This window comes from Excalfactoria chinensis, chromosome 24 (genome assembly GCF_039878825.1).
Source record: "Excalfactoria chinensis isolate bCotChi1 chromosome 24, bCotChi1.hap2, whole genome shotgun sequence".
Lineage (NCBI taxonomy): Eukaryota > Metazoa > Chordata > Aves > Galliformes > Phasianidae > Excalfactoria > Excalfactoria chinensis.
In genome coordinates this window covers 3,381,695-3,407,004 of record NC_092848.1, presented here as the reverse complement: position 1 = coordinate 3,407,004, position 25,310 = coordinate 3,381,695, and the positions used below count along the sequence as shown (strand labels likewise).

The window sequence follows — 25,310 nt, the reverse complement described above, 5'->3', positions numbered from 1 at the left end:
TCAGCTTCATAGTGGGCAGGCAGCACCTGCACGTCTCCCTCTGACCTTCTTTCTTCTGCGCTCTGTGAAGACTGAATTAGATGATGTGTTTAGAGATGGGGTGTGATATTGAGCCCATCATTCCACATTTGCTTTAAAGCAGCCCTGCAGGCGTCTCCTGGAGGAGTCTGGAGGGAACCAGTGGTCACAGGGAGAGGGCTTTTCTGTTCACAGCTTGGGCACCAAGGGGCACCAATTGCCCAGCAGAGCTACAGGGAGCACCTCAGCAGCACAGACTTCCCCCTCCTCCCCCTTCTTTCTTCCTCTCTTATTTTCTTTCCTCCCCAGTGAAGTCAAGGCAACCTGGGACAACATGCGTGGAGCTGCCGGGTGGTTCCTTGTGGGTTTTCCTTGTGTTGCCCTTTCAGCTGCACTTCCATATTTAGGGAGTCCTGACACTACTGATATTGGTGGGAGAGAGACGTTGCAGTGTGTTGGATGGGGCATTGAGGAGCATTGCCTGCGGCTGCAGCCCCTCCTGGCAGCGTGTTGTGCTGTCAGACTTTTGTCTTTGAAACAGGCTTTTGTTTGGGTGCCTTGCTGGGCAGTCTGTCAATGGCTGAAATAATACCTTGATCCCACAGCAAGCGGGGCTGCCAGAAATCCTGCTGGTTCCACGGCCGCCGCTAATGAACTGCCATTGCTCACATTGCAGCTCGGTTTGCTCCCGAATGGCCCTTCCTGCTGTAGAGCTGTGTGTGCAGGCCGGGCTGGTTACCCATTAATGCCATGTACACACACAGCTGCTTGCTCTGCTCTTTTGGGCCCAGCTCTGTCTCCCTCTGGCAGAGCTTCCTGTGTGTTCCATGGGGGTTTATTGGTGGCTAAAGCAGCTGGTGCAGAGTGCCTGCACGCCTCGGGGCTGGGAAGCCCAGCTGGATGGCTGCTGTGCTGCTGGCACTTGGGGTGTGAAGGTGCTTGTTGTGCAGTTGGTGATGATGGGGAGAGGAGGTGAAGCAGCCCAGGCTTCATGACACTGTGATAAAGGTGCTGTTGTGAGCGAGCAGCGGCTTGTGAAGGGCTGCGCTTTGCTGATGTGGGTTACTGGGTGGATGGGGATTTAATAACAAGCATCCTTCAATCTGCTCAGTACTTTCAGTCTCAACGGGAGGAATGAGTCTCCTGGGACCTTCTGGATGATTTCTTTGGGTTGTTTGAAGGGTTGCAGGGATTTGTCAAACAGCAGCATGCTTTGTGTGCTCCTGGGTTATCTCCAGCAATCTGGGGAGGTAACGCTCTACATCACCGTGGGAGCATTAAGCAACTGTCAGCCAGCAGGCTGGGATTTGGGCTCGGGTTTGACTGCTTGACCTACATGGTGTTGATTTGGGAACGGTAAGCACCACAGTGTGGTGGTGATTTGGGGATGGGTTCCACTGCTTGGCCAACACGTGCTGGTGGGACTCAGCAGCATTCACAAAGCACCTCCTGATGCTTTTGTTTTGTTACTCCCTGCTTACAGCTGATGAGTAGGTGTGAACACGTCACACCTTCCCTTCTTAGCCTGTATGTTGTAATTCCGTGTTTACAGAGCAGTCAGAGCAATGGGGAAACTGAGAGGTGCAGCAGCAGCTGGTGTTTCACTGATGAGTTGCACACTTCTGTGCAGCTTTGGGACGTGCAGTGTGTCAGTCTGTGTGTGTGTCAGCAGCTGTCAGCGCACCGTGAGGCTCTGGTGGATCGTGGCTGTGTCAGACTGCCTTGCAGGTACCTATGGCAGAGCAGACAGAGCCCTGTTGGTGAGCCTTTGCAGCAGGAGGAGTGCAGGAAGATGTGCAGGAGGCTGAAGGGTGCAGGTGAGGAGATGCAGTCAGGACACAGGAGATAAAGGCAAGGAGATCTAGGACTAAAAAGGGGTGGAGCTGCTTATCTTGAGAGTCCCCCCAACAGAGGTGATGGAACATGCTCTGTGGTCTCCCGTCCCTCCAGGCCTCCTCCTCTCCTCTCTTCCTTCCATCCCACCCAAGGATTTCTCCTCTATCTGTGGGGATCTCTGTGCTCAATCCATTGCATTGTGAGAGCTGAACTCCTTTAGACCAGGCAGAAACGGTGCTACACCAGCAAGCAGGTTCCAAAGATTAAACTTCTTGGCACGAGAGAGCAGCACGATGTGTAATTACCTGTTCTTTATCTGCCATAACATGGGACTTTGAGAGAAGTGAAGATACGGTAATAACCACCGACCTTGTTTCTTGCTGGTTGCTTATCAGCATTAACGACCTGTGCACTTTAGCAGCAGCTTATCTCAGTGCCTGATATCCCTCTATATGTGGGGCTCTTTCCAGAGCTGGCAATGCCAGCTGCAAGGCCAGAAAGTGCTATAGATCCAAGTGTCAAATTCCTTTGTTCCCTTTCTCAAAGGCCAAAGATGCGAACAGGAAATAACTGAGCTTTATTTCTTTTCCTGCAAGTCTCTCTTGAATGCGTTCAGGAGGAAAATAAGAGTCATTTCATAAACCTATTCTGCTCTCCTTTGGACACAGACAGACTTTGTAGTAGTTCCATTGGCACTGCATGAAAGTGCTGTGAACAAAGTGCTCGAGCCCCCCTTTATCTGCAGGTCCATCAGAACCCAATTCATTGCATCCAAACGCTGTGGATGTGTTTTCTTATTGAACTGAATAAAGAGATAACATTGGGAAGGCTTTGTCCATCCACTAGGTGCTTCCATCTATGTGCATTTAGAAGGTTTAAAGAGTTTGACAGTGTGTGGTTGCTGAAGGATTAAAAGCCCCTTGATGTGAAGGACTTGCCTTTGTGTTTTCTCACTGTTCTGGAAGGGCTGAGCAGCTGATTGCTCACAAGAGGGAAAGAAAAGCATTGCTGCCTTTGGAGGAGGATGGATCGTAGCTCCGAGCAGTTAATTACACCGACTTCTAAAAAAAGATTGATTAAGACTGATAGCAAACCGAGTCTGGAAGCCCGTGCTGTGAGGTTCAGCGATAGCAAAGGCTTTAAGCTGCTGATGGAAGCTGCGGTGCGTGCGCTGCAGCCACGGAGCTATTCTCTTTTTCATAATAACATTCCAGTTGGCTGCCAGCGCTGCTGCGGGGCTGTCTGAGCAGGAAGAAGGGCAGCAGTCTGCGAGAAGTGAATGCGAGCTCTTTGGTGGTGATGGAAAACAAACAAACAAGAGAAAGAGGCGGTGTGTAAATCTGGTTTAATAATCAACCGTTGGAGCCCTTTTCCGCTTTGCTGATGTTTCCTTTGGAATATGGCTGTGTAACAACTCGGTACAGCTGGCACTCAGCACTCGCTGCTGCTGCTTTGAGTGATGGATGCACAAATAACAGCCCTCCTACTTCTCGAATGGTTTGTTCTCGTTCAAAGAATGTAAAGTGAAATACTTAACTGGAGGGGAAATCCATTTGCTTATCGGGCTTGTACCAGGGCTGCCATATCCACAGGGATATTTGAAACACACCACGTATCTGTGCCTCCCCTTCCCCTGCCTCCCCTTCCCCTCCATGTGGGGATGGTGGCACTGAGCCCCATGCAGCCCCAGGTCCCTGTCCCCGCAGTGCTCCCAGCAGTGTGCAGCTGACTCAGGGGGGTTCTGGACACCCTGCCCGCACAATGCCGCATTCAGGAGCATCCAGCAGCATCCCATCTCTAACAGATGCAGAATATCTCTTTGCAGCAGAACAATGGAGCATCTGAGCAGCGGCAGCTCGTGGCTGGCTGCAGGGTCCTTGTGAAATGCCCTGATTGTACCTTGGCACCTCAGCTTGTGGAACACGTGGGAGCAGAGGTATCCCCCGCAGCCGCTGCTTTGCTGCCGTTTTGTGATGTGCTGCGGGACTCTGTAGTTCCATTTGCACCCTTGGAAGGAAGGATGGTTGTTAGAAGTGCCTTTGCATGGATGCTGCTCCCACAAACCCGCATTGCAGAGCTCGCACACCGCTGAAGCAGAGCAGAATTTGGTGCATATCATTTGCACGATGCCCCTCGCTGCTCCTCGCTGCCTCCACTGAGACCTTCAGCCAAGATCCTGCTCCCCTGACGCTGCACTTTCAGTTTCAATCCTATGGTTGCCAGCCTGAGCCCATTTCCCCTCCTCTTTTTTCTGCACAAACACTCGATGTTCGCTGCTACCTGGCAAGACTGTGCTCACCTACCAAAGTAGGCAGAGGGACTGCGTTCCCCTTCCCTGCTCCACAGCACTTCTATGGCTCTCATGCAGTTAAGTTGGTTCTCTTGGAGGATGCTGCACGCCTGTGGTTGACGTCACATGTGATGGGAGCAGATGGAAGAACCAACTTTTGTTGCCTTCACTTTTTCACCTTGTCCCCCTCCCCTTAATGTCCTTTCAGAAGTGCTGAGCTGCTGTTTGACAGCAGGTTAGACATTATGGACCACGCAGTTGCTGTCCCCGTGTCTCATTCCTGGTTAGATACAGGATCCTGGGATAATTTGACACTGGGGTCATACAGGGCTCAGGGCAGACCCATCCAATTATTGCACTGGGATTTCACAGGGTTGAAATCAAACTTTCCACGTGGAAAGCAGTGTGTTTTGGTGCTCTCTGCAGAGAAACCAGGAGCAGGCTTCTCCTTAGCCTGCTCTCACCTTCCCCAGGTGTGGATGGGAGATGGATCCCCAGGCGTTGTTTTCCCCGAGAGCTTGCCAAAAAAAACCCCTTTCTCGTGTTATCTGCTCCAGGTCTGCTTGTGCCTTCTGCTCTGCTTCTAGCTGTAAGAGGAGAGCGCAGCGCTTCCCTGCTGCCGGAGGGACAGCTCATCCCGCCCGCTGACGCACGCAGCAGCGAGGGCTCAGTGACTCCTGTGTTTAGTGGTTTGGCAGTTTCTCAGTGCAAGGTCAGTATTTTAACTTCATACTTAAGGAGAGGGATCTCAGTATTCCATTTCAGCCACGTCCCGTGGCCCCAGCCCTCATTCAGCATTCATTGCAGCCAGGTCAGCACCCACCTTCCATTTCCCCTGACCCAACCTTGTGACTTGCAGAGCTGTGACCTGAGGGTCAGCTGTGCTGGTGCTGAGTCTGCTCAGCTTACAGCCGTCTTCCTGAGCGTGGCTTTGCTGGGGACGACGTGGCACAGCTGCTCCTGGTGCACTGTTTTCTTTCAAGCAGTGGCGATGTCGTGACGAAGGGTTCTTGAAGCGAAGGCTGCAGATGAATGGAGTATTCCTCAGCCTGCCCTGCCTGCTCCCTCCCGACAGGAAAGGAGTGGTGCAGAATGCACATTGAATGGCATTTCCTATTTTGTGAAGCTGGCAGCGTGTAAAAACCGAGTCCGTGCAGGACAGCTGCAAGAAAAAAATTCACCTGCCCGTTAAATAAGCTTAAATAGCAGCTTTTCAGGGTGAAAACATTGCAGACATGCCCAGCAAGCATCGCAACAGAGCAGGTTTGTTTTCTGAGAGCGAGGAGGTGACGCTGGGCTGTTCCTTGGCCTGTTTTTCAGCTGCAGTAAAAATATTTCAGCTCTGCTTCTGCCAACACAAGCCCTGTTTGTCTGCACCCTCTCCTGATGGGGGTGACTGGCTGTCGTGCACTTTGTGCACGGTTTTCTGGAGGAGCTGAGGGCGTTCTCCCCTGTCTGATGTCTGGTCGGGGTTACTTGAAGCAGCAGAGAATGCTCAGTAGAGAGACTTGGTGTAACGTCTGAGGGGCTCAATTGTCTGACTTGCATTTAAATCCAGGTAAATGCAATTCCACCACCAGGGCTTCAGGGCCCTCAGCAGCTCGTCCTCGGCTGTGCACATACATCTCAGAGTGAAACGGGTTTTAATTGACGTCTTCCTGCGTGTGTGCTGTGAGGATGGAGACAAAGCCTGCAGAAATAGAATGCTGTGTGTGTTGGGTGGTAGGAAATAGCGAAGAGCTGTCACTGGGGTAACCCAGATCACAAGGGGTTTGTAGCAGGAGAAGGACCCGGCTGTTTTGGTAGCAAATGGTTGACCAGCAGTTGCCAACGGATGGGCACAAGCCAGCAGCATGCCCTGGTGGGCAGGAAGGCCAAGGGGACCCTGGAGTGCAATGTGTAGAGCATGGGCTGCATGGAGAGAGAGGTGATGTCCCCTCTGCTCTGCCCTGGGGAGGCCATGTCTGGAATGCTGTGTTTGGTGCTGGGCAGGCAGGGATCATCTACAGCACAGGGCTGTGAAGATGGCAGGGGACTGGGGAACGGCTCAGGGACCTGGGGCTGTTCAGCCCAGTGAAGAGAGGGCTGGGAGGGGATCTCATCACTGTTTATTAATACCTGGAGAGCAGAGGAGTTACCAAGTGAATGGTTAATGAAGAATTCCCTGCGTAGTGTGGATGGCGGCGTCTGGTCGCATGGTAGGATGCCTTTGCTGAACCGTCTGCGTTCTGCAGATGTTGTTTTGCAGTATGGGTTCCCAGCCTTGCCAGCTAGCTCTTTGCTTTATTTGTACTGAGTGCATTTCAAGTTGCATCATTTCCTCGGTCAGACAGTTTTATTTTTGACTGCAGTGTTTGTCAGGTGGGAGAAGCCCTAAATGTGAGTGCTCTCTGGTGGCCAACATTTCTGCTTCAGCTCTGATTGGTGTGGCGTTTTCCAGCGGCAGTTAGATGTCCAGGTGGGACCGACACACGTATACAGCTTTTCCTTTCCCTTTGGCTGCTGGGCCGGTTCTGAGATGCCAGATTAACGAGTGGAAGATTCACTTCTCGCTTCTCCTTGTGCAGCAGGATGGGGTTTGGTGATGTGTACAAATGGGGTCTGACCCTGGAAGCATCAGCTCCAGGGAGCAGGGCAGCTCTTTCTCTTAACACCTGCTCTGTGCGTGGCTTCCAATAACAAAATCCCGCTGCTGAGTGGGCGTTGGGGCACTGGATGAGCCCTTCTGCTCTGCTGTGTGACCCCTCCTTGCAGCAGAACCAAAACACAAATGCTTCTTGCACCTCAGGCTGCAGGCGGGCGCTGTTTGCTTTAGTTTTCACAAGTTCCTCCTCGGGCAAAGCAAAGCAGGACTCAGAGCAGAGCAATGCGGTAGGAAAACAGCCGCTGCTGTTCTTGGCTGCCACAGCTGGCGGATGAAAAGCGGCTTTATCAGCAGTGAGGGGCGGCTTGGGAGCGTCGGAGCGCAGCGCTGGGACCCCACAGTGCTGGGAAATGGAGAGAAGGGAGCAGGAGGTGAGCAGGGGTGTCACTGGGTGGCAGCTCCGTATCCACAGAGCCACGCTGGGATGTGCATCTACCAACCTGCAGGGAACCTCACTTCAGGGAATCACCGAGTGCCTTCACCTGGAGGGGACCCTAAGGGTCGCCTGCTTCCAACCCCGGTGCCATGGGCAGGGTCTGGTTGGCCCCAGCACAACACCCTGCACTTGGCTGTGTTGAATCTCACTGAGCTCTCGTGTGCCCGTTTCTGCAGCCTGTCCAGATCCCTCTGGATGGCATCATCCCTTCCTCCTCTCATACCAGCTGCACCACTCAGCTCGGTGTCCTCTGCAGCTGCTGAGGTGTGCTGGTCCCATCTCCTGTGGCACTGATAACGGTATTGTGGAGCACCGGGCCCAATATGGACCCTGATAAAGGTATTGAAGAGCACCGGGCCCAATATGGACCCTGATAAAGGTATTGAAGAGCACCGGGCCCAATATGGACCCTGATAAAGGTATTGAGGAGCACTGATCCCAGTATGGACCCTGATAAAAGTATTGAGGAGCACTGGTCCCAGTATGGACCCTGATAAAGGTATTGAGGAGCACCGGTCCCAGTATGGACCCTGATAAAGGTATTGAGGAGCACTGGTCCCAGTATGGACCCTGATAAAGGTATTGAGGAGCACTGGTCCCAGTATGGACCCTGGCTGCCGAGCACAGCGCTGTGGCTGCAGCCATCCAGCCAACCTTCATCCAGCTGGGAACCATCTCTGTCCAATGCAGCCATCGGGGTGCAGGGCTGTGCCAGAGGCCTCGCACAGCTGCAGCAGCTGCCCTCCATTTGCCTACCAGTGCTGTCACTCCATCATCTTCCTCTTCCTCCTCCTCCTCCCTCAGCCGTGCATCCTCAGGCTGCGGGGCTGTGCCATAAGCCTCTGTCACATTGCTTTCTCTTTTCTAACACGTTTTTGGTAGCTTCCAAGCAGCTTGTTTCGTAAACACAAGGTGTCTTTGCTTTTCAACTTTTGGGAAGTGCAGCTGGGGGCTACAGGAGCCAGCAGAGCTGCTGCAGTTCTTGCGGCTTCCCATGTCAGTACTTTGGAGCTGGAGGCTGCGCGGCTTTCAGAAAGCAGAGCGCTGGTTCCTGGGCTGCATTTCTCGGCGTTATCACACCTGCTGCACCCGAACCGTCCCAGGGCACTGCAGGGAACCCTCGGGTGAACGGCAGAGAAAGTCCCGGCTGTCACCACGTTGGGGTGGTGATCAACTCAGCAGAGCAGTGCCGGAGCTGGTGCTGCAGTCACGGAGCGCCTCTGCCTGCAGAGGTCTTGTGGTGCCATCTAATGTCGTAAGGCTTAAATGCAGCGCTCGTCTCATCCTTAGTGCCGGTGATAACAGCTTCCATCTCAGAACCCTTTTTATGTCGGCAAACTGGAGGAAGCGGAGACACCTGGTGATGCCTGCAGCCAGCCTGTGTGTGCTGGTGAGCCAGAACTTTGCTGTCTCCGAAGCTCAGTCTGTTTGTGAGGCTGTCACTGTAACTGTAAGTGCAACAGCAGTAGAGGTTGCCTTTGTATGGGGTGAGATTGCAGAGCTGCTGGGTTGCACTTCTTTTCCCATAGCCACGCTGCTGTGCTCCATGCACTGATGAATTAATGCACAGCCCACCTGGAAAACATGCCAGATTTCTCCTGATCTTTCTCCCTTTTTTTGCCTCAGGTTTGAAAAAGGACGGATCTACACCTTTATTGGAGAAGTGGTGGTTTCCATGAACCCTTACAAGAACCTGAACATCTACGGGAGGGACATGATTGAGCAGTACAAGGGCCGGGAGCTCTACGAGAGGCCGCCCCACCTCTTTGCCATCGCTGATGCCGCGTACAAAGCGATGAAGAGGAGGTCGAAGGACACTTGCATTGTGATATCGGGTGAGCTGAAGGCTCTTCTTGTGGTGAACACTTACCTGAGCCAAGAGCTGCTGTCATGGGGTCACTGAATGGCTTGGGTTGGAGGGGACCTTCAGGACCATCCAGTTCCACCCTCCTGCCGTGAGCAGGTTTGCCAACCACTGCTCAGCCTCATTAGTGGATGTGTCTGTCATTGGTTAACCTGTGCGTGCAGGAGGTTAAGAGGTGAGAAGCATCACCCTGGAGAAGTGCTGATTTCTGCCCCTCTGCTGCCTGCTCAGTGCTTTGTTCTCTGTTCAGACTGTTTGTGCATCACGGTGCCGACAGCAGAGTGGGGTCTGTGCCATCAATGGTCGCTATCTGGATCCTGGCACTCCGTTTCCTTGATGTCCCCAGCTCTGAAAAGCTGAGATGTGTGCTGAACAGTGGCCCCTTGTGCTGCATTTCCCAGCTCTGCTGCTGCCAGTCCTTCTCCTCTAACAATATTCCTTTTGATGCTCTGTGTGCCGACCTGAGAAACCTTACATCACAACCGCACAGCAGCAGCAGCAGCAGGCACAGATAAGCTTGCTGGAACGAACAAAACCAAAAAGCCCCAGACATTGTAATGGTGGGTTTGGGTGCTGCTCACTGATGTGCTTTGGTATTTTCAATCTGTTGTCCCTTTTCTGTGCCCTCAGGTGAAAGTGGGGCTGGGAAAACAGAGGCCAGCAAGTACATCATGCAGTACATTGCAGCCATCACCAACCCGGGGCAGAGGGCGGAGGTGGAAAGGTAAGGGCTGTGCAGAAAGGGGCCTGGCTTTGTCCCTGGGTCTCTTTCTGTCCCCGAACTGCATGTTGTTCTGGCAGCATTTTCTTCAGAAATAACTTTTCTTCTGGCCGTTTTGCAATATTGATTGCTAACATCCCATAGAAAAGCAAGGAAGAACTCAAGCCTTCAGACTTTCAAAGTGAAATCAGCATCTCGAAATCACGTTTCCAATGGCAACTTGTCCAAAATGTGTGAATGAGATTAGAACATCAAGCACGGGGGGCATTTCTGTGTCCTTTGGGGTCTGAGTGCTCCTGAACTGCGGTGTGTCTGTCACTCTTAGAGTAAAGCAAATGGCTTTCTGATGAAACAGATTGAGTTCTGACCTTGAATACTTTTTGTCCCAGCTGTTGGTAAAAGAAGTCAAGAAATTACTTCCAAAGCTTGTCTGCGTGCAGGAGCTGTGTTGTGACTGATGCTGTTGCAGTGGGAAGGTTGCTGCCCTTTTGCTCAGCTCTGAGGAGCAGCACCAGGAGCTCCCATCTGATTCCTTGTGGTGTTGCTGGTGTTTTACACACCTGCCTGAATACGTCACCAAAGAACATCTCTGCTGTTGCTCACATCTTCCCTGCAGGTGCTTGTAAAAAATATGCCATGGTTTGGGTACAGAACTCATCCTGTTCTCTTTTATCTGTACTGAAGAGTGAAGAACATCCTGCTGAAATCCAACTGTGTGTTGGAGGCCTTCGGCAACGCCAAAACGAACCGTAACGACAATTCCAGCCGCTTTGGGAAGTACATGGACATCAACTTCGACTTCAAAGGAGACCCCATCGGTGGCCACATCAACAATTACTTACTAGAAAAGGTGAGCCCAGTTGCTGGCAGCGGGGTGTGCTTCAGAAGGAGCGCTCTTGTGGTCAGCTTGTGGCTGTGCCTTGCTGGTAGTGTTCAGCATCACCATCGTGTATGAGGTTGGCTTGGAGCTGTTCTGCCTCTGCTGAGCTTTGGCTGCAGTGGGGCAGTGCTCAGCATCCAGGTACAGAATTACCCACCTGCTGCTCTTCTCTCTCCCTCAGTCTCGTGTGATCGTGCAGCAGCCAGGAGAGCGGAGCTTCCACTCTTTTTACCAGGTTGGTATCCATTTAGTGGAACCAAGGGCCTTTCTCCAGGTTTCCCAGGCATGATAGGCAGAGCTTTTGCACCCTGTGTGTTTTGCAGAGGGTTCCCTTGTTGCAGCTTGGGTGATCTGTATGTATGTATGATGTTCTGTAGTGGTGTGAAGAGGGAAAGAGCATGGGAGGGTTTCTTTTTGTCCATCTCCAGTCCCACACTGGTACCTCTGCCAACTTGAGAGTAACCCAGCACGTGTGGCACAACACTGGGCTTTGGCTCACTGTGTTGTTTGTAATCCTTCTAACCCCTCAGCGTTCTCTTGAGGCCTTTATTTCATATGGAAGTAATTTTATGACCCCAAGTTCACTTTATTTCTTTGAGCTCTTTTTAATGTCTGCCACGTTGTACAGCGATTCCCTCATGTGTCCTTTGGGGGAAGTGGTCAACCCGTTACTATAACCTTTATTCTCACATGGCACGTCTTTATGGTTTTGCTTGGCAAGCAGGTAAATAAGAAAAAGAACTCAAAAAAAAAGATGGATTTACTATGGAAAAAAGAGAAGGAGGATTTCTTGGTTTTGATTCACCTTTTTGATTTGTATTTGGTTTCCTTCCAACACAGCTCCTCCAGGGGGGGTCTGAGCAGATGCTGCGCTCTCTACATCTGCAGAAGGACGCGTCTGCATACAGCTACATCTCTCCTGGAGCGCAGCTCAAGGTGAGTGGCAGGAAGCTCGTCTTAAAGTTGTGAATGCTTCTTCAGTGTTTGAATCACTGCTGAGCTAGCAGCAATGGAGAGCAGTGCTATGGGAAGGTGATGCCAATCTGCTGTTTGTAGCAGAGCTCTGGACCTTGGGGTCAGTTGCATATGAGCTTAGGCTCAGTGGTCTCCCTTCCAACCCCTCCAATGCTGTGTACTTGTGCACACACCACACAGCAAGGTGTTGGCCACAAATGCACTGCCTGTGCTGAGCAGTACTGTGACTGCACTGCTTGTTCTGTGTTTTATGAGCAGCTTCTGCCCTTCCACAGTAGATTGCACTGGGACGTGCAGACGTGCAGCATGGCGTTAGGATCAGTCAATCTCAGAGCAATCTCTTGCTTCTGAAAAATAGTGAGTTACTTCTCTGTTTCCTGTGGGCTGCAGAGTCTATGGATCATAGAATGGCCAGGATTGAAAAGAACCACAATGCTCATCCACTTTCAACCCCCAGGCAGCCCAGAGCCACATCCAGCCTGGCCTTGAATGCCAGGATGTGGATGGGGCATCCACAGCCTCCTTGGGCAACCTGTTCCAGTGCGTCACCACCCTCTGTGTGAAAAACTTCCTCCTAATATCCAACCTAAACCTCCCCATCTCAGTTTCAAACCATTCCCCTTTGCTTTCTCACTTCATGTCCCAACCATCTCCTTCCTGCAGTGTTCCATCAACGATGGTGCTGAGTTCAAGGCTGTCGCAGATGCCATGAAGGTGATAGGATTCAAGCAAGAGGAGATTCAGACTGTCTACAAAATCGTGGCAGCCATTCTTCACTTGGTAAAGTTCTCTGCCCGCGGGTGTGAGGCTGCTGGTCACAACCTTGGGATGGGGACTAAACTGCCCACAGTCTTTGGTTTTATTTCCCCAAGTTCAGCTGAGCTCTGAGCAGGGATTCTTCCCTTTGGGTCAGGCCCTGCTGCTTCCACTGACTGTGGAAGTGTGTGAGTGTGCAGGCCAACCCTTTTAATGCAGTGAGAGATTGTTCTGACTTGAACAGCAGATCAAAGACGGGCTCCTCTGTTTTATATTAACAAGAAAAACGATTTAGAAATCTAAATGTCTTCCTGTTTCTTGCAGGGGAACTTGAAGTTTTCCGTGGATGGCGATACGCCTCTGATAGAGAACAGCAAGCTTGTGTCCATCATTGCAGACCTCCTGTCAACAAAGTCTGAGATGGTGGAGAAGGCCCTTTTGTTCCGGACTGTCGCTACGGGCCGGGATGTCATCGACAAGCAGCACACGGAGCAAGAAGCCACCTATGGCAGGGATGCCTTTGCAAAAGTGAGCTGAAGTTTCCTTTCTCTTCGTCTGCTTTCATGTGACACTGAAACACGCTGCTTGTGGTTGGAGTGAGTCGTGCACCAGAGCAGCCATGCCAATGGAAGACATTCCTTTTCATCGCTGTGTGTTTCCAGGGCTGTATGGGGCTGAATGTTTTGGGAAATGGGGTTCTCGACTTCTTTAGCAGTTAAATTTAATGGCCGTAGGGTGGAGGAGTAACATTTAGGATCTGCATGGAAAAAAGTGCTGTCATTCTTGTTGGAAAGGTGGGAGACTGATAGCACAGGGAGTAACACTTGTCCTCCCTTTGCTAAGAAGTCAGATGGAATGGGTGTGCAATGGGTAACGTTACGAAGGCCTGCAGTGGTTCTCAGTGTTTGTTTGCTGTCAGGCCATTTACGAACGCCTCTTCTGTTGGATTGTGACACACATCAATGATGTGATTGAGGTGAAGAACTACGACACGACAGTGCACGGGAAGAACACGGTCATCGGCGTCCTGGATATCTACGGCTTCGAGATATTTGACAACAACAGGTGACGCGTTGTTGGCTCTCAGTGCTCTGCCTTCTCCTTTCCCATGTGAGAAAACTCACTTTTTTTTCCCTGACGTTGTTGCAGTTTCGAACAATTTTGCATTAATTACTGCAACGAGAAGCTGCAGCAGCTCTTCATTCAGCTGGTTCTGAAGCAGGAGCAGGAGGAGTACCAGCGGGAGGGCATCCCGTGGAAGCACGTGAGTGATTTGGAAGGGGAGAGGCTGGTGGATGAGCACCAGGTCTAAGTGGAGCCTGGAGAAGGTTCCTCTTGAAGTCAGTAGGACATCCATCTCCGTGCTGTCAGGAGATCAGGCTGTGAGAAATGCTGTCCCATGGATGGTGGGTCCAGTCCTCCAGGCAAATGGTGCTGCTCCGTCGGTGGGTAGCGCGGGTACCCTTGTGCCAGTCACATCACAGCTGCCCCTCTTCTTTTGGCTTTTCCAGATCGATTACTTTAACAACCAGGTGATTGTGGACCTGGTGGAGCAGCAGCACAAGGGGATCATCGCCATCCTGGACGACGCCTGCATGAACGTTGGGAAGGTGACGGATGAGATGTTCCTGGAGGCTCTGAACAGCAAGCTGGGGAAGCACGCTCATTTCTCCAGCAGGAAGGTACCGCAGCCTTCTGCTCCTTTGCGATGCCTTTTCTGTTCCTTTGCGATGCCTTTTCTGTTCCTTTGCGATGCCTTTTCTTCTCCTTTGCGATGCCTTTTCTGTTGTCTAGATAGAACAGAGCAGAGGGAGACTGGGAGAGTGACTGAGGGTCCAATCATAGGGTATGAAATTAAATGCGAAGGAGCAGCTCCCTGCTGCAGAAATAGGCCGTCCCGGTGCGCCCTGAGCAGCCTGCACCCAGCAGAGGGAGCTCGAGGATGTCCAATGCGGGATCGCTGTCATTGGGAGCATAAAAAGCAGCCGAGGTTGTGCCTCGACATCTCATGATGTCATTAAGGACCAATGGAGGCAGCGCTGCGGCTCACGTGGGATTCTTCCCAGGCTGCCGTAATACAGAATGACAGGGAATTATTCACACTTCTGCCCTAGTGCAGCGCTGCGGGTTGTTGTTCGTTGTCATTGGCTGCAAAATGTGCTCATCTCCACTCGTGCCTATGGCCTGTCGGGCCGCCCGGCTCGCTTTGTTTGCAGTGTGAATTAAAGGGCTTTATTGCTGGCTTGGCAGCGGAATGGCAAGGTGCTCAGCAGCCTGCTTCCTCCGAGAGTCCGCACTGAGTGATCAACCGTCATTTCTTTACGAAGTGCATTTCAATATATTGATGTCTCTCTGCTGAGAATCGCTGTTGGAAATGCATTATTCAGGATGCTGCTCCCCCCCCCCCCCCATCCCTCCTCCCTCCCACCCGTGTGCGGTGTTTTATGTAGGTCAGAAATACCGAATTAGCATGGTTGTATAAGAAATGTGCTACAGAGCGCCTGCAGGGAGGCTGGGTGCACACAGCGTCGGTTCAGCCGAGGATGGCAAGAACAGAAAAGAATCAGTTTTTTTCTTCCAGATGTGACTTTCCTGACGTGCCCTTGACGGGTCCTTCTGCAGCGCAGGGATGTGAGATACACGTGTGATGTGTGCATGTCCCACTGCAGCAATGCTCAGCCTTGTCAGGAGGCTGTTTGCACTGAGCTGAAGGGAGAGGAGGAACGCTGCTATAAATAACGTTTGCGGAGGGCACGGCGTGTCTTTCTGGCTTGCTAATTTCTCATGTAGATCAATAAAGCCTTGAAAAAATCGAGCCCTAAAATTCTCAGCATCACAATTAGTGCTCCCCATCTCGTGCCTTTGTCCCTTAGGTTATTTAAGACCTCTTCCTTGGTGAGCCCTTATCCCATACAGGAGGGCAGTGTGAAATCTGAGCTCTCCAAGCTGTCCTCTTCCAGTCTGTGTTGACACAAAGGACTTGATTTCACTTTCATAGGCTGCAGTAGTTCTGTCCGGGTACCACGAAGCTCAGAGCAGGGCAGAGCTGTTCTTAAAGAGTTAAAGGACGTGTGCTGCTATGTTATGGGAGCATCTTTCAGCCTGAGTTAATGCCTCACTGCTCCCCTGCAGAGCGTGTTGCACGCTGGCTCCATGTGGATAAGCTCTAAGGGGCTGCTGTGCCCTAAATAGTAGTGTCCTAGTTTGCCTACTGCGTGTCTCATCTGCTGTCTGCTTGGTTGTCCTGGTGAAAGCCAAACACGCCAGGAAAAATCCTGGTAAATATTCCCACTGTGAATATTTGTGGTGCAAAGGACGTTCCTAAAGGAAGGGACCTTCTCTGAATTGTACGAGGAAAAATTGGTTCTCAGGAAGGTGAGGGATGTGCTGGGGTGGTGGGGTCAGCAAACCTGGGGGTGTCCAAGATAAGGGAAAATGTCACGCGGGGTGATGTGGTTATTAATGGGGTGCTGGGGTGGTTAATGGTGGGGTGGTTAATGGGGCGGTGGGGGTGGTTAATGGGGTTAGGGTTAGGGTTAGGGTTAGGGGTGGGCTGTTGGTTGGATTTGGTGACATTTGTGTCCTTCCCAACCTTAACAATTCTATAATGCTGGTCCAGGTGTGTACCAGCTGTTGGGATCTTACTCCTGAACATCAGAGGTTCATTTTCTCAACATCTTTAAGTTCCGATTATTATTATTTTTTTAATTATCTTGTAATTTCATGGTGTCAAACGCGGTGATAGTGGATGAATCCCAGAATCTTCTGTTAGTGGGAGGTGTGGAGTGGAAGCGATGAGTGCCAGCCTCAGCTGATTGTGAGGGTCAGGGTGTGAGAGGGTCCGTTCTTGTCCTCTTGACTCTTCATCTTCCAAGAAGCTGGGCAGGGAAGGTTGAACAGAGGGAACAGAGAGCTACAAAGACTGTCCAGGCCCTTGGGTTGGACTAGGGGAGCTCCAGAGGGCCCTTCCAGCCCCTACATCTCTGAGATATGATACACAAGCATAAGAATATTGCTCTCATCTCCACCCGTCTGCAGCTCTCCTGCACTGGGTTCTTTTCAATGTGACGAGGAGTCCCACAGCTCACATACTCCGTGAATTTCCCCAGGCTCCAAGATCTGACTCTTTGCTGTTACCCATTTCCCATCTCTCCAGTGCTCTGTTCCCCTTTCTCCACTCTGTCTCAGAAGCTTAAATACTCAAGGAATCCTGTAGGGCCCATAGGAACCCATAGTGCCCACAGGAACCCAAGGAGAAACCATCAGCTCTATCGATGCTATTCAATCCTATTTTTCCTTTTCCTGACAATTTCTGCTGTTCACTAAAGCTCTTTTAATGAGTCCAGCATGCTGTTAAGCACTTTCTGATATCTCCCACGTTGGCGAGCTTGAACCAAGCAGCGTACATAGCTGGGTCTGTCCTGCTGGGAAGCAACAGTCGCTCCGTTCCCTTATGGTTGTGCTCGTCCCATACCTCCTCCATCGACCTGGTGGTTTGAGGTGTGTGTGACATTTTAATGCCGGTGGGATTTCTTGCAGCTCTGTGCGACTGACAAAACCCTGGAGTTCGACAGAGATTTCCGAATCAAGCACTACGCTGGAGATGTGATGTGAGTTTCTTTCAGCTGTGCCTTCTATTTCTGTCCTCAGCCAGCTTTGATGTGGCAGGATGCTCTGATTTAGTGCTGCCGGTGTGAAGCTGTCGTGCAGAATTGCAGGGTGCAGCAATTGCTTTTCAATCAGATCTTAAGCTGGTGGCTGAACAGAATGTGAATTTGGAACTGAAACAGAAGGAGAATGTGAACGGGAAAGCAACGCTTCAGGAGAAAGCAAAACCTGTCACTGGTGATAGAAGGAAGCTATGGAGAGCTAATCCAAACCTCGTTTAGACATCTGCTGGTGTGATTGTACAACTCTCTGACTTGGAGTTCTCAAACCAGTGTGAGCTGACTCAAAAGGCAGGGCGGCAGTGAACTGACCCAGCAGTGCAGAGGATCTGCCCCATGCAGGGCGGCAGTGAACTGACCCAGCAGTGCAGAGGATCTGCCCCATGCAGGCTGGGAAGTGTCTGTACCTGAAGTCTGCAGGGATGGCTGCAGGCTGACAGCAGCGTGAGGGAGGATGGAGAAGTGAGGGCTGCAGGTATGTTAGAAACCTTTCAATAGGAGGCCGTTGAAATGATGTCGTGGTTTAGGGTGATGGAGCAGAAAGAGAGGAGTTAGTAAGGAAATGGTTTAGGGGTTTTTTGGTTTCTTGTTTTACCTTTTGCCTTAGGGTGAGATTTACCTTTGATTTATAAAGGTAACCGATGCGGTTCTATTGGATGCCATTCGTTCTGGAGTCTTTGATGAGTGGTTGCTGACAGACGTTGCTGATTCCAAAGCATTTCGCCAAGGAGAAAAACAGCCCCAGTTCTGTATCAGTGGCTGAACTTCAGCACTGCCAGGAGCTGGTGGGAACTTTCCTGCAGGAGAATAGAAACGTGACAGTAATGAAGGCAGAAGTCACGAGTGCAGCTCTTGAACTTGGCACTAACTCTGATTTCCTTCTTGCAGTTACTCCGTCTCTGGATTTATCGACAAAAACAAGGACACTTTATTCCAAGACTTCAAGCGCCTGATGTATAACAGGTGGGAATAAAACCATTAAGGGGGTTGATGTCAATCTGGTCTGTCTGAATCCCTCTCTGTAGAGTGGATGCTAGGAGGAATGAACGCTCAGCTTCACGGGTTGTGTAGGGTCTGTCAGATCCCTCCTCACTGTGCAGAGATGAGCTCTGTGCCTTTGTCATTAACCAGCTGTGGATGTGCCAATATTCATCTCTCTTCAATGAGAGAGAAAGCGAGCAGCATTTGATCAGATAAGTTGGCCCCAATTGGAAGCCCAGGTTTTGAGAGAGAGATTTGAGGTGGTGGGAAAAAGGAACAAATATATTGAGTTGTTTTCATATGTGCTGTGACAGAACGGAATCCAACCATGCAGTCAGTTGCTATAAAGAGCAATGAGGCGAGTGAAGGTTGCCTTTGAGAAGTGTATGTGAGATTCCATCAAAACGTGTACCTAAAGGTGCTCCAGAAAGCTGTTCCAGTCTATTCCGTATCTCTTGCCATCCATCATTTTCACCTCACCTTCCAGAAAATGTCGGCTAAAATATATGAAATAATTCATATATATATCAAGGATGTCAGTTGTAGAATCATAGAGCCACCAAGGCTGGAAAAGACCTCTGAGATCATCCAGTCCAACCACCCCCCTACCACCAGTTCTGAGCCACGTCCCCCAGCACCACAGAAATACAGCTTGAAATCGAGTACTGTGTAAACCTGCATGGCTCAAAAGCAAAAGAGATTTTGTTGCATTGGTTTGACTTGGATGGCAGGGACATCTGGGTGCACGCTGCTGAACATAGAGCTGAATGGAGCACTTAGGGCCCTTCTGTTGTGCTGTGCAATTAAAGCCACTGTCTTTTAGCTCTAATCCCGTGCTGAAGATGATGTGGCCCGAAGGTAAACTGAGCATCACGGAGGTCACCAAGCGACCTCTGACAGCTGCTACCCTCTTCAAGAACTCCATGATTGCACTGGTTGACAACCTGGCGTCAAAGGTAAACTCTTCCATTGGAAACTGACTCTGCTGGTGCCGAGCAGAGCTCATCCGCAGAGAGTTGTCACCTTCCTGTCACTGCTGTCTGTCACAGAGCCAAGCTCATCAGTGGAGATGAGCTCTGATTGTGGCAGTGGGCAGCTGCGAGGAGCTCTTGGGATGGTTGTCTGCCATCCCAGCATAAAGGAGCTGCATTGTGGCTGCGTGCCCTTCACTTGTAGTCGAGCCTCTCTCTTTGAGGGGGTAATAATTATTGTGTCAAATCAATAACAAAGCTCTTCTGGCAGAGGGCCCAGAGGATGTAGATTCACAGCGCGGAGATTTTTCTTCTGTCTGTCAGTGCCAAATATCTTCTTTGGAAATTCACTGTGATTTCCTTCTTTTCTCTTTGTGTGAGATGGAGAGAAGCGAAAGCTTTTCATCTTCTGAATGATGGAGCTTTTTAGCAGGAAGTGTTGCTCTGGCAAGCACTGCTTTGTGTCAGGGCTGTGTTGTGTTCCATTGCACTGCATTTCATTTGAAAGCAAGGTAAGGGCACGTTATCTCCTGTCTGCACAACAGGGAGGAAACCTGCGTGGAGGGTCCAGAGCAATGCAGGCAGAAAGTGCTGGGGGTGTGAGGGGGGGCTGCCCTCAAGGCATCGTGGTGGGACGTTTCTGCACATCCTTGTGGGAAAACTTCATTTATTTATTTGAAGAATAGAGACCAGGCTGTGTTTGTAAGAATAGGAGACTGCCTGGAGCAGCTCCTGTAACTCACAGTGGGAGATGAGGAGCTGGAATGGCACATTGCCATCTCGTGGGTACCAGAATTCATCGTGGAAGGATGGCGGGTTGATGTGAAATGAGTAGTTTGGGTTGGTTTATGGCCAGTACCTCTGTCACAAATGGAAGCCTTCTCTGAGGATGGGGAATGGTTTCCAAGGCAGAGTTAGAGACTTAGGGACAAATATTCTCCTTGTATTTATACCTCGCCTACGTTTTCATTGAGGATTTGGGATTAGGAGGTTGGATATTTCCCAATTTGCTGTTGGGTAGCAATGCAGGTAACTGTAGAGTGGTGTGTTACCCAGGGGGTTATGGGTCCCATTAAAGTGAAGGCTGTCGTTAAGCAGTCGTGTTAATGAGGACTCCTGCCCTGCAGTCAGAAGCCATATGCGGCTGTGGCTGACCTGCAGCGTGGCAGAGGGCTGGAGCAGAGGGATGAGCTTTGGGCTTCAGCCTTTGCTTTAAGGGCTGACCCAGGCAGTGCTCCTGCCGAAGAGCATCCGTAGGTCCTTCCCTTTGCAGACAGGTTGTGTAGTTGGCACTGAGCTATTTTGGATAACCTCGCTGTGATGAATCTGGACCTCAGAATGGGTCTCACTCCAGGCTTTTTTTTTCACATCTGCATTACTTTAAAGGCTCTGAATTTTGGCATGCCCCAAAAAAGCAGATGCAGCGTAGGTCAGGGGCCTAAGGACGGTCTTTGTGCTTCTTCCCTTGGGTTGTGCCACTTGGGAGCCAAGCAGTGCAGGTTCTGCAGTCCCAGGGCAGAATGGATGTCCAAGAACTCATTGATACCCACATGGGGCTCCAGGGAAGCTGCAGTGCTGGCAGCAGCATCAGCACTCTCTCAAAACCCATCATTCAGGGCCTTCAAAGATGCCGATTTATTGAGCAGGAGCAACAGGAGCAGCAGAAATAAACCTTAAACTCTGCAAACACCGGCCCTCCAATGGCAGCTGGGTGTTTGACTTGAGCAGTTCTTCGTTGGCGTTCTGCTGCAGCACAGGGTTGGGAGGAGAAGCAGAGTTCTGTGTCTCTGTTGGGTTGGGTGCTGCTCCAACACGTTCCTCAGCATGGATTTATGGCCGTGCTGTTCTCCTGAGGGTCTGCTGTGTCTGTGATGGCTTATTGGGGTGGCTTTCCTTTTTCTCTTAACTGCTGACACTGGGAGCCCTGTGGCTGGCACAGCTCTGAATGATCAGCTTCTCGAGGAGCTCTCTGGACATTCCTCTTGTTTTTTCTTCCTCTTTTTCCTTTTTTCCCTTCTTTTTCCTCTTTGGTTTCCCCCCTTTCTTTTTGATTTTCCCCCTTTCCTTTTGATTTCCCCCCTTTCCTCTTTGGTTTTCCCCTCTTTGTGATTCCTTTTGCCTGTTTTTCTTTATCCTTTGCCCATCCCTCTCCAAGCTGCTTTGACAGGCTTCATCTCTACTAAGCCATAATGCCATCACCACGACCAGTTGGGGATATCCAGCTCTAACTTGCCTCTTCTGCATCCTCTCCTTTCTCCCACCCGCTGTGCTCCGAACTATGGAACTGAATTCCCCCAAGCAGGATCATGGTACAAAAACACTTTAAAAATCACTCTGCTTCATTAAAAAAAGAAACCAAGAATCAATTTCAGACAGACAACAGAGCAGCATTCAGAACTGGGGCCTTTGTGCCTCTGTATTTCAGTTCTTCCATCTATAAAACGCAGCTCTGGGTTTGACAGCCTCCTGTGCAATAATGGGAGCTGCGTAATTATCCCCCTGAAGAGCCGGGGCTGGTGGGATTGTGAGCGTGGAATAATCTCCTTTAGAATGTGCCCTGCTAGCTGTCATTGCTGAGAGGCTTTAATTACACCGTAATTGTGCTGAGAGATGATCTCCTGTCTGTGCAGGAACTTCCTATTCCTGCTTTCCGAAAGCAGAGCGGCATCTCCACTTCTGCCTTTTGTATCAGCTCTCTGCAGCCATTCGCTCCTCTCTGGGAGTCGTGAAGGGCACATTTTATTGCACGGGGGGGTTTTGAATGACAAAGAGATGAGTGACAGCCCAGGCAGGGAGAGCTGCGGCAGGGGAAGGGTTCAGCAATGATAACAAATAGCTGCGATGTCTGATGAAGGACTCACTGCATTTCCCTGGAGGCAAAGATGCGTTTTGAGGTTGCAAATTGGGGGCTGCAGGTCCGGCCAACTCCTCCTCCTCCTCACTTAGAGCTGCCGTGACTGCACGGAGCCTCTTCAGCGCGGATTTGAAGTTCATCTGGGGCTGCTTCTGCCTTGGGTTTGACACATGATGGCTGACAGCCCCATTCCCACAGCACAGCCCAGGAGAAGTTGTCACCCACGCAGAGCGCGTTCTGAGAGCTGCTACCAGCAGCTGAGGGAATCAAGGGCCCTGGAAGCCCTTCAGCAGTTTGCAGGAGAAAGCTTAAAAAGATGAAGAGTTTTAAGAGCCTGGTGCGTTAAATCGTTCCGTCAGGTTCAGTTTTAGCACAACAGATAGAATAGGATCAGGCCGTGTCAAATCACTGCAGCCGAAGGAGGTGTGCGGTGAAAGACCTCACACAGAACGGGGCTGTCCCTCGGCTGTCTGATGGCAGAGAAATGGTTTGGGTTGGGAGGGACCTTCTGGGTCCTGGGGAAGCCGAGCTATCAGCACTGCTTTGTTTGTTGAGGACTTGGAAAGAGGAGACAGAGGGAGGCTGTGCTGGAAACACACCATGGCTGGGTTGGAAGGGACCTCAGTGATTGTAGAACCCTGGGATCATGGCACTGTTGGGTTGGAAGGGATGTTAAAGGTTGTAGAACCATGGAATTGTTAGGGTGGGTTGGGTAAGATTGGGTTGGAGCTGAAGGATTGTAGAGCCATGGAGAGGTTGAGTTGGGTTGAGAGGGTTGGGTTGGAAGGGACCTTAAGGATCGTAGAGCCATGGAATCACAGCACGGTTGTGTTGAAGGGACCTCAGAGATCATGGAGCCAAGGAATTGTGTCATGGTTGGGTTGGAAGGGACCTTAAGGATTGTAGAACCATGGGATCATGGCACCACTGGGTTGAAGGGGCATTAAAGATCACAGAAGCATGGAATCACAGCTCTGTAGCGTTGGAATGGAAGCCCCCTGCCCCCAGTCCATGCTGTGGGCTGTGTGCCCCTCCACCATCCCTGGCCGTGGGCCTCTTAACGTCTCATCTCAGTGTTGGGGTTGTGGTTATTCATCCCATTCACATTTGTTAGTGTGTGCAACCTATGTGTTCATGTCCGTGCCGTGTGCCTCCATGTTGTGCCAGGACTAGCTGGGTTATCTGGGGACGTGCCCATTTGTTCAGCATTACTGACAGGAAAATGGCAGTTCTGGGCCTTTATCCTGAGTTTAGAACAGTGACCTGAAATGACAGAAAGTAGGACGAAGTCCTGGACAAGTCACAGAAAATAGGACTGGAGGGGACGTTGGGAACACACAGAGCTCAGTCCTGATTGAGGACAGTTCTGCCTCTCCCTTCCCTCTGCAGATGTGTGCAGTCTGCTCCTCTCCCCATTGAGGTTCCTCCTCTCTACAGGCGTTCTGCTCCCATGCTTCTTCTGCTTGGTTCAGCTCGAGCTGTTCTGTGTTGCTTCTAAAGCCTTCTTTGTCCTAAACCTGAATTGTTGCATCTCTCCATGTTTACCTTTCAGGTACATGAAGTATGGGAGGTACGTTAAGTGCCAGCATGGTTCCATGGCTCAGTCCTAAACTGATGCAGTATTTCCCCTGGGACACGTTCTCTGGGTTTTCAGTCTTGTTCTTCTCTGAACTCTCTGATCTCCATCCGCATTCTGTTTGGCCACGAGGTTGTAAGGAGCAGTTTTACCTTGAGCAGGTCAGGGTTGGAGCCTTTGTGGCGTGTGCTGCTCCTCTCCCTGCTGGGAGCACAGCAAGGGCTGACGATGGAGAGACATGAACCAACTTCAAACCTCAGTGTGGTCAGAGCGGGTTGGAGAATTCCAGCTGTGCTTTGCAAGCTTTACAGAGCTTTTCTTTCTGAACCAAGTGCTTTTGCTCTGCCCCATTAGGAGCCCTATTACGTCCGCTGCATTAAGCCCAACGACAAGAAGTCCCCACAGCTGTTTGACGAGGAGCGCTGCAGGCACCAGGTCGAGTACCTCGGCCTGCTGGAGAACGTCAGGGTGCGGCGGGCAGGGTTTGCCTATCGCCAGACCTACCAGAAGTTCCTTCACAGGTAGGAGGGCGGCCGGGCTCTGGGTTCTGGGTTCTGAGCTCCATCCGTGGTGCTCGGGCTCCCCTTCTTTGTGCTGAGTTCCATTGCTGTGTTTGTCTCTCCTGGGGAGTTGTGTGATGAGGTTCTTCCCTGGAACCTGACCTGAAAAGCAGAGCTGAGCTGCTGATCTCTCTGTGTGTATTGCCTGATGGTGGCGGTGAGAGGGATGCTGTGTGACATGGCAAGAGGGCAAGAGCTCAGTGGTAGGGCTGTGGAGCTGTTTAAGGGGCTGTTAAGGGATGTCTGTCCCAATGCCTGCAGTGAGTGGGGCAGCCACAGCTCTACCAACACTCAGAGCCCCTCCAGCCTGACCTGAGCATCCCTGGGATGGGGCACCCATCACCTCTCTGGGCAGCCGGATCCTCACTGCCCTCATCGTATCCAACCTGCATCTCTGCTCTATTGGTTTGGAAGCGTTTCCCCGTGTCCTGTCAGTGGTGTGCAGTGACACTGTGTGCACGAGGAAACCTCTGGGCTTACAGAGTGTGAGTGTAGGAAAGGGATCGTAGCGTGACCTCGTCAAAGCATCTGATATCCTTTGCCCTCGTTACTCCTACCAGGTTTGTGACCAACTGAACGTGTTAGACGGTGTCTTGCAGCTTCAGTAAATTAGCACAGATGCTGAGCATCCTCTTAGATACTGAGTTGGTTTTAAGTTCTGGTATTGAATCATATGAGGGAAAAAGTCCCTGAGGGCAGGAAAAAAGGCCCCGAACTAAACCATGAGAGCAGGTCGGATGTGCCGCATCAGAAACAAACTGCCAGGAGAGATGGCTGGAGATCTGCCTGGGTGATCCAACGTACCTGAGGCAGAATGGGAGGTGAGGCTTAGCACAGCCTGCAGCCCTGTGTGCCTGTTCTCCAGGACGTTATGCAGAGGTTAGTGCTCACCCGTGGAATTTATTCCTTAAGACTTGTGTAATCACTATTAATATAAGCAGGTGCTTTGTTTGTGATGAATATGTGATGAGCTCCTGTAAGCTCAAAGCCAGAAGTGCTGTTTGCAGCCAGCCAACCAAGTTAGCACGAGGCAACTGGTGGAGCTTTGAGGTGCTGCAGTGTTTGTGGTCGGATTCAGCATCGAAGGGATAGGATGGCACACACTGTGTTTGCATTGCCCAGCAGTGCTCCCAGTCCAGCCTGCAGACTCTTCTAAACCTGCCCCTCTTTAAAGGGTCGGGGCTGAGATCCGTGGTGTGAGCTGCACGCTCCGTTTATTGGAGGGGGATTGCGAGGGATCCCAACTGTATATAAAGTAACTGCGTAAGGACAGGGTCGGTG

At 51.1% G+C, this 25,310-nt stretch overlaps 1 protein-coding gene across 2 annotated transcripts in view; it reads left to right on the top strand.

The window, feature by feature from the left end:
• MYO1D (myosin ID) overlaps positions 1 to 25,310 on the top strand; it is a 67,528-nt gene that overhangs the window by 6,059 nt on the left and 36,159 nt on the right. For both annotated transcript variants that reach the window (XM_072356396.1, XM_072356397.1), the window contains exons 2-15: positions 8,851 to 9,059; positions 9,719 to 9,812; positions 10,494 to 10,659; positions 10,871 to 10,924; positions 11,530 to 11,625; positions 12,328 to 12,444; positions 12,745 to 12,948; positions 13,340 to 13,485; positions 13,570 to 13,684; positions 13,932 to 14,102; positions 16,960 to 17,030; positions 17,976 to 18,050; positions 18,892 to 19,024; positions 23,824 to 23,990. In XM_072356396.1, the coding sequence (XP_072212497.1) occupies positions 8,851 to 9,059; positions 9,719 to 9,812; positions 10,494 to 10,659; positions 10,871 to 10,924; positions 11,530 to 11,625; positions 12,328 to 12,444; positions 12,745 to 12,948; positions 13,340 to 13,485; positions 13,570 to 13,684; positions 13,932 to 14,102; positions 16,960 to 17,030; positions 17,976 to 18,050; positions 18,892 to 19,024; positions 23,824 to 23,990 (1,818 nt within the window). The remainder of the gene's footprint in view (positions 1 to 8,850; positions 9,060 to 9,718; positions 9,813 to 10,493; positions 10,660 to 10,870; positions 10,925 to 11,529; positions 11,626 to 12,327; positions 12,445 to 12,744; positions 12,949 to 13,339; positions 13,486 to 13,569; positions 13,685 to 13,931; positions 14,103 to 16,959; positions 17,031 to 17,975; positions 18,051 to 18,891; positions 19,025 to 23,823; positions 23,991 to 25,310) is intronic.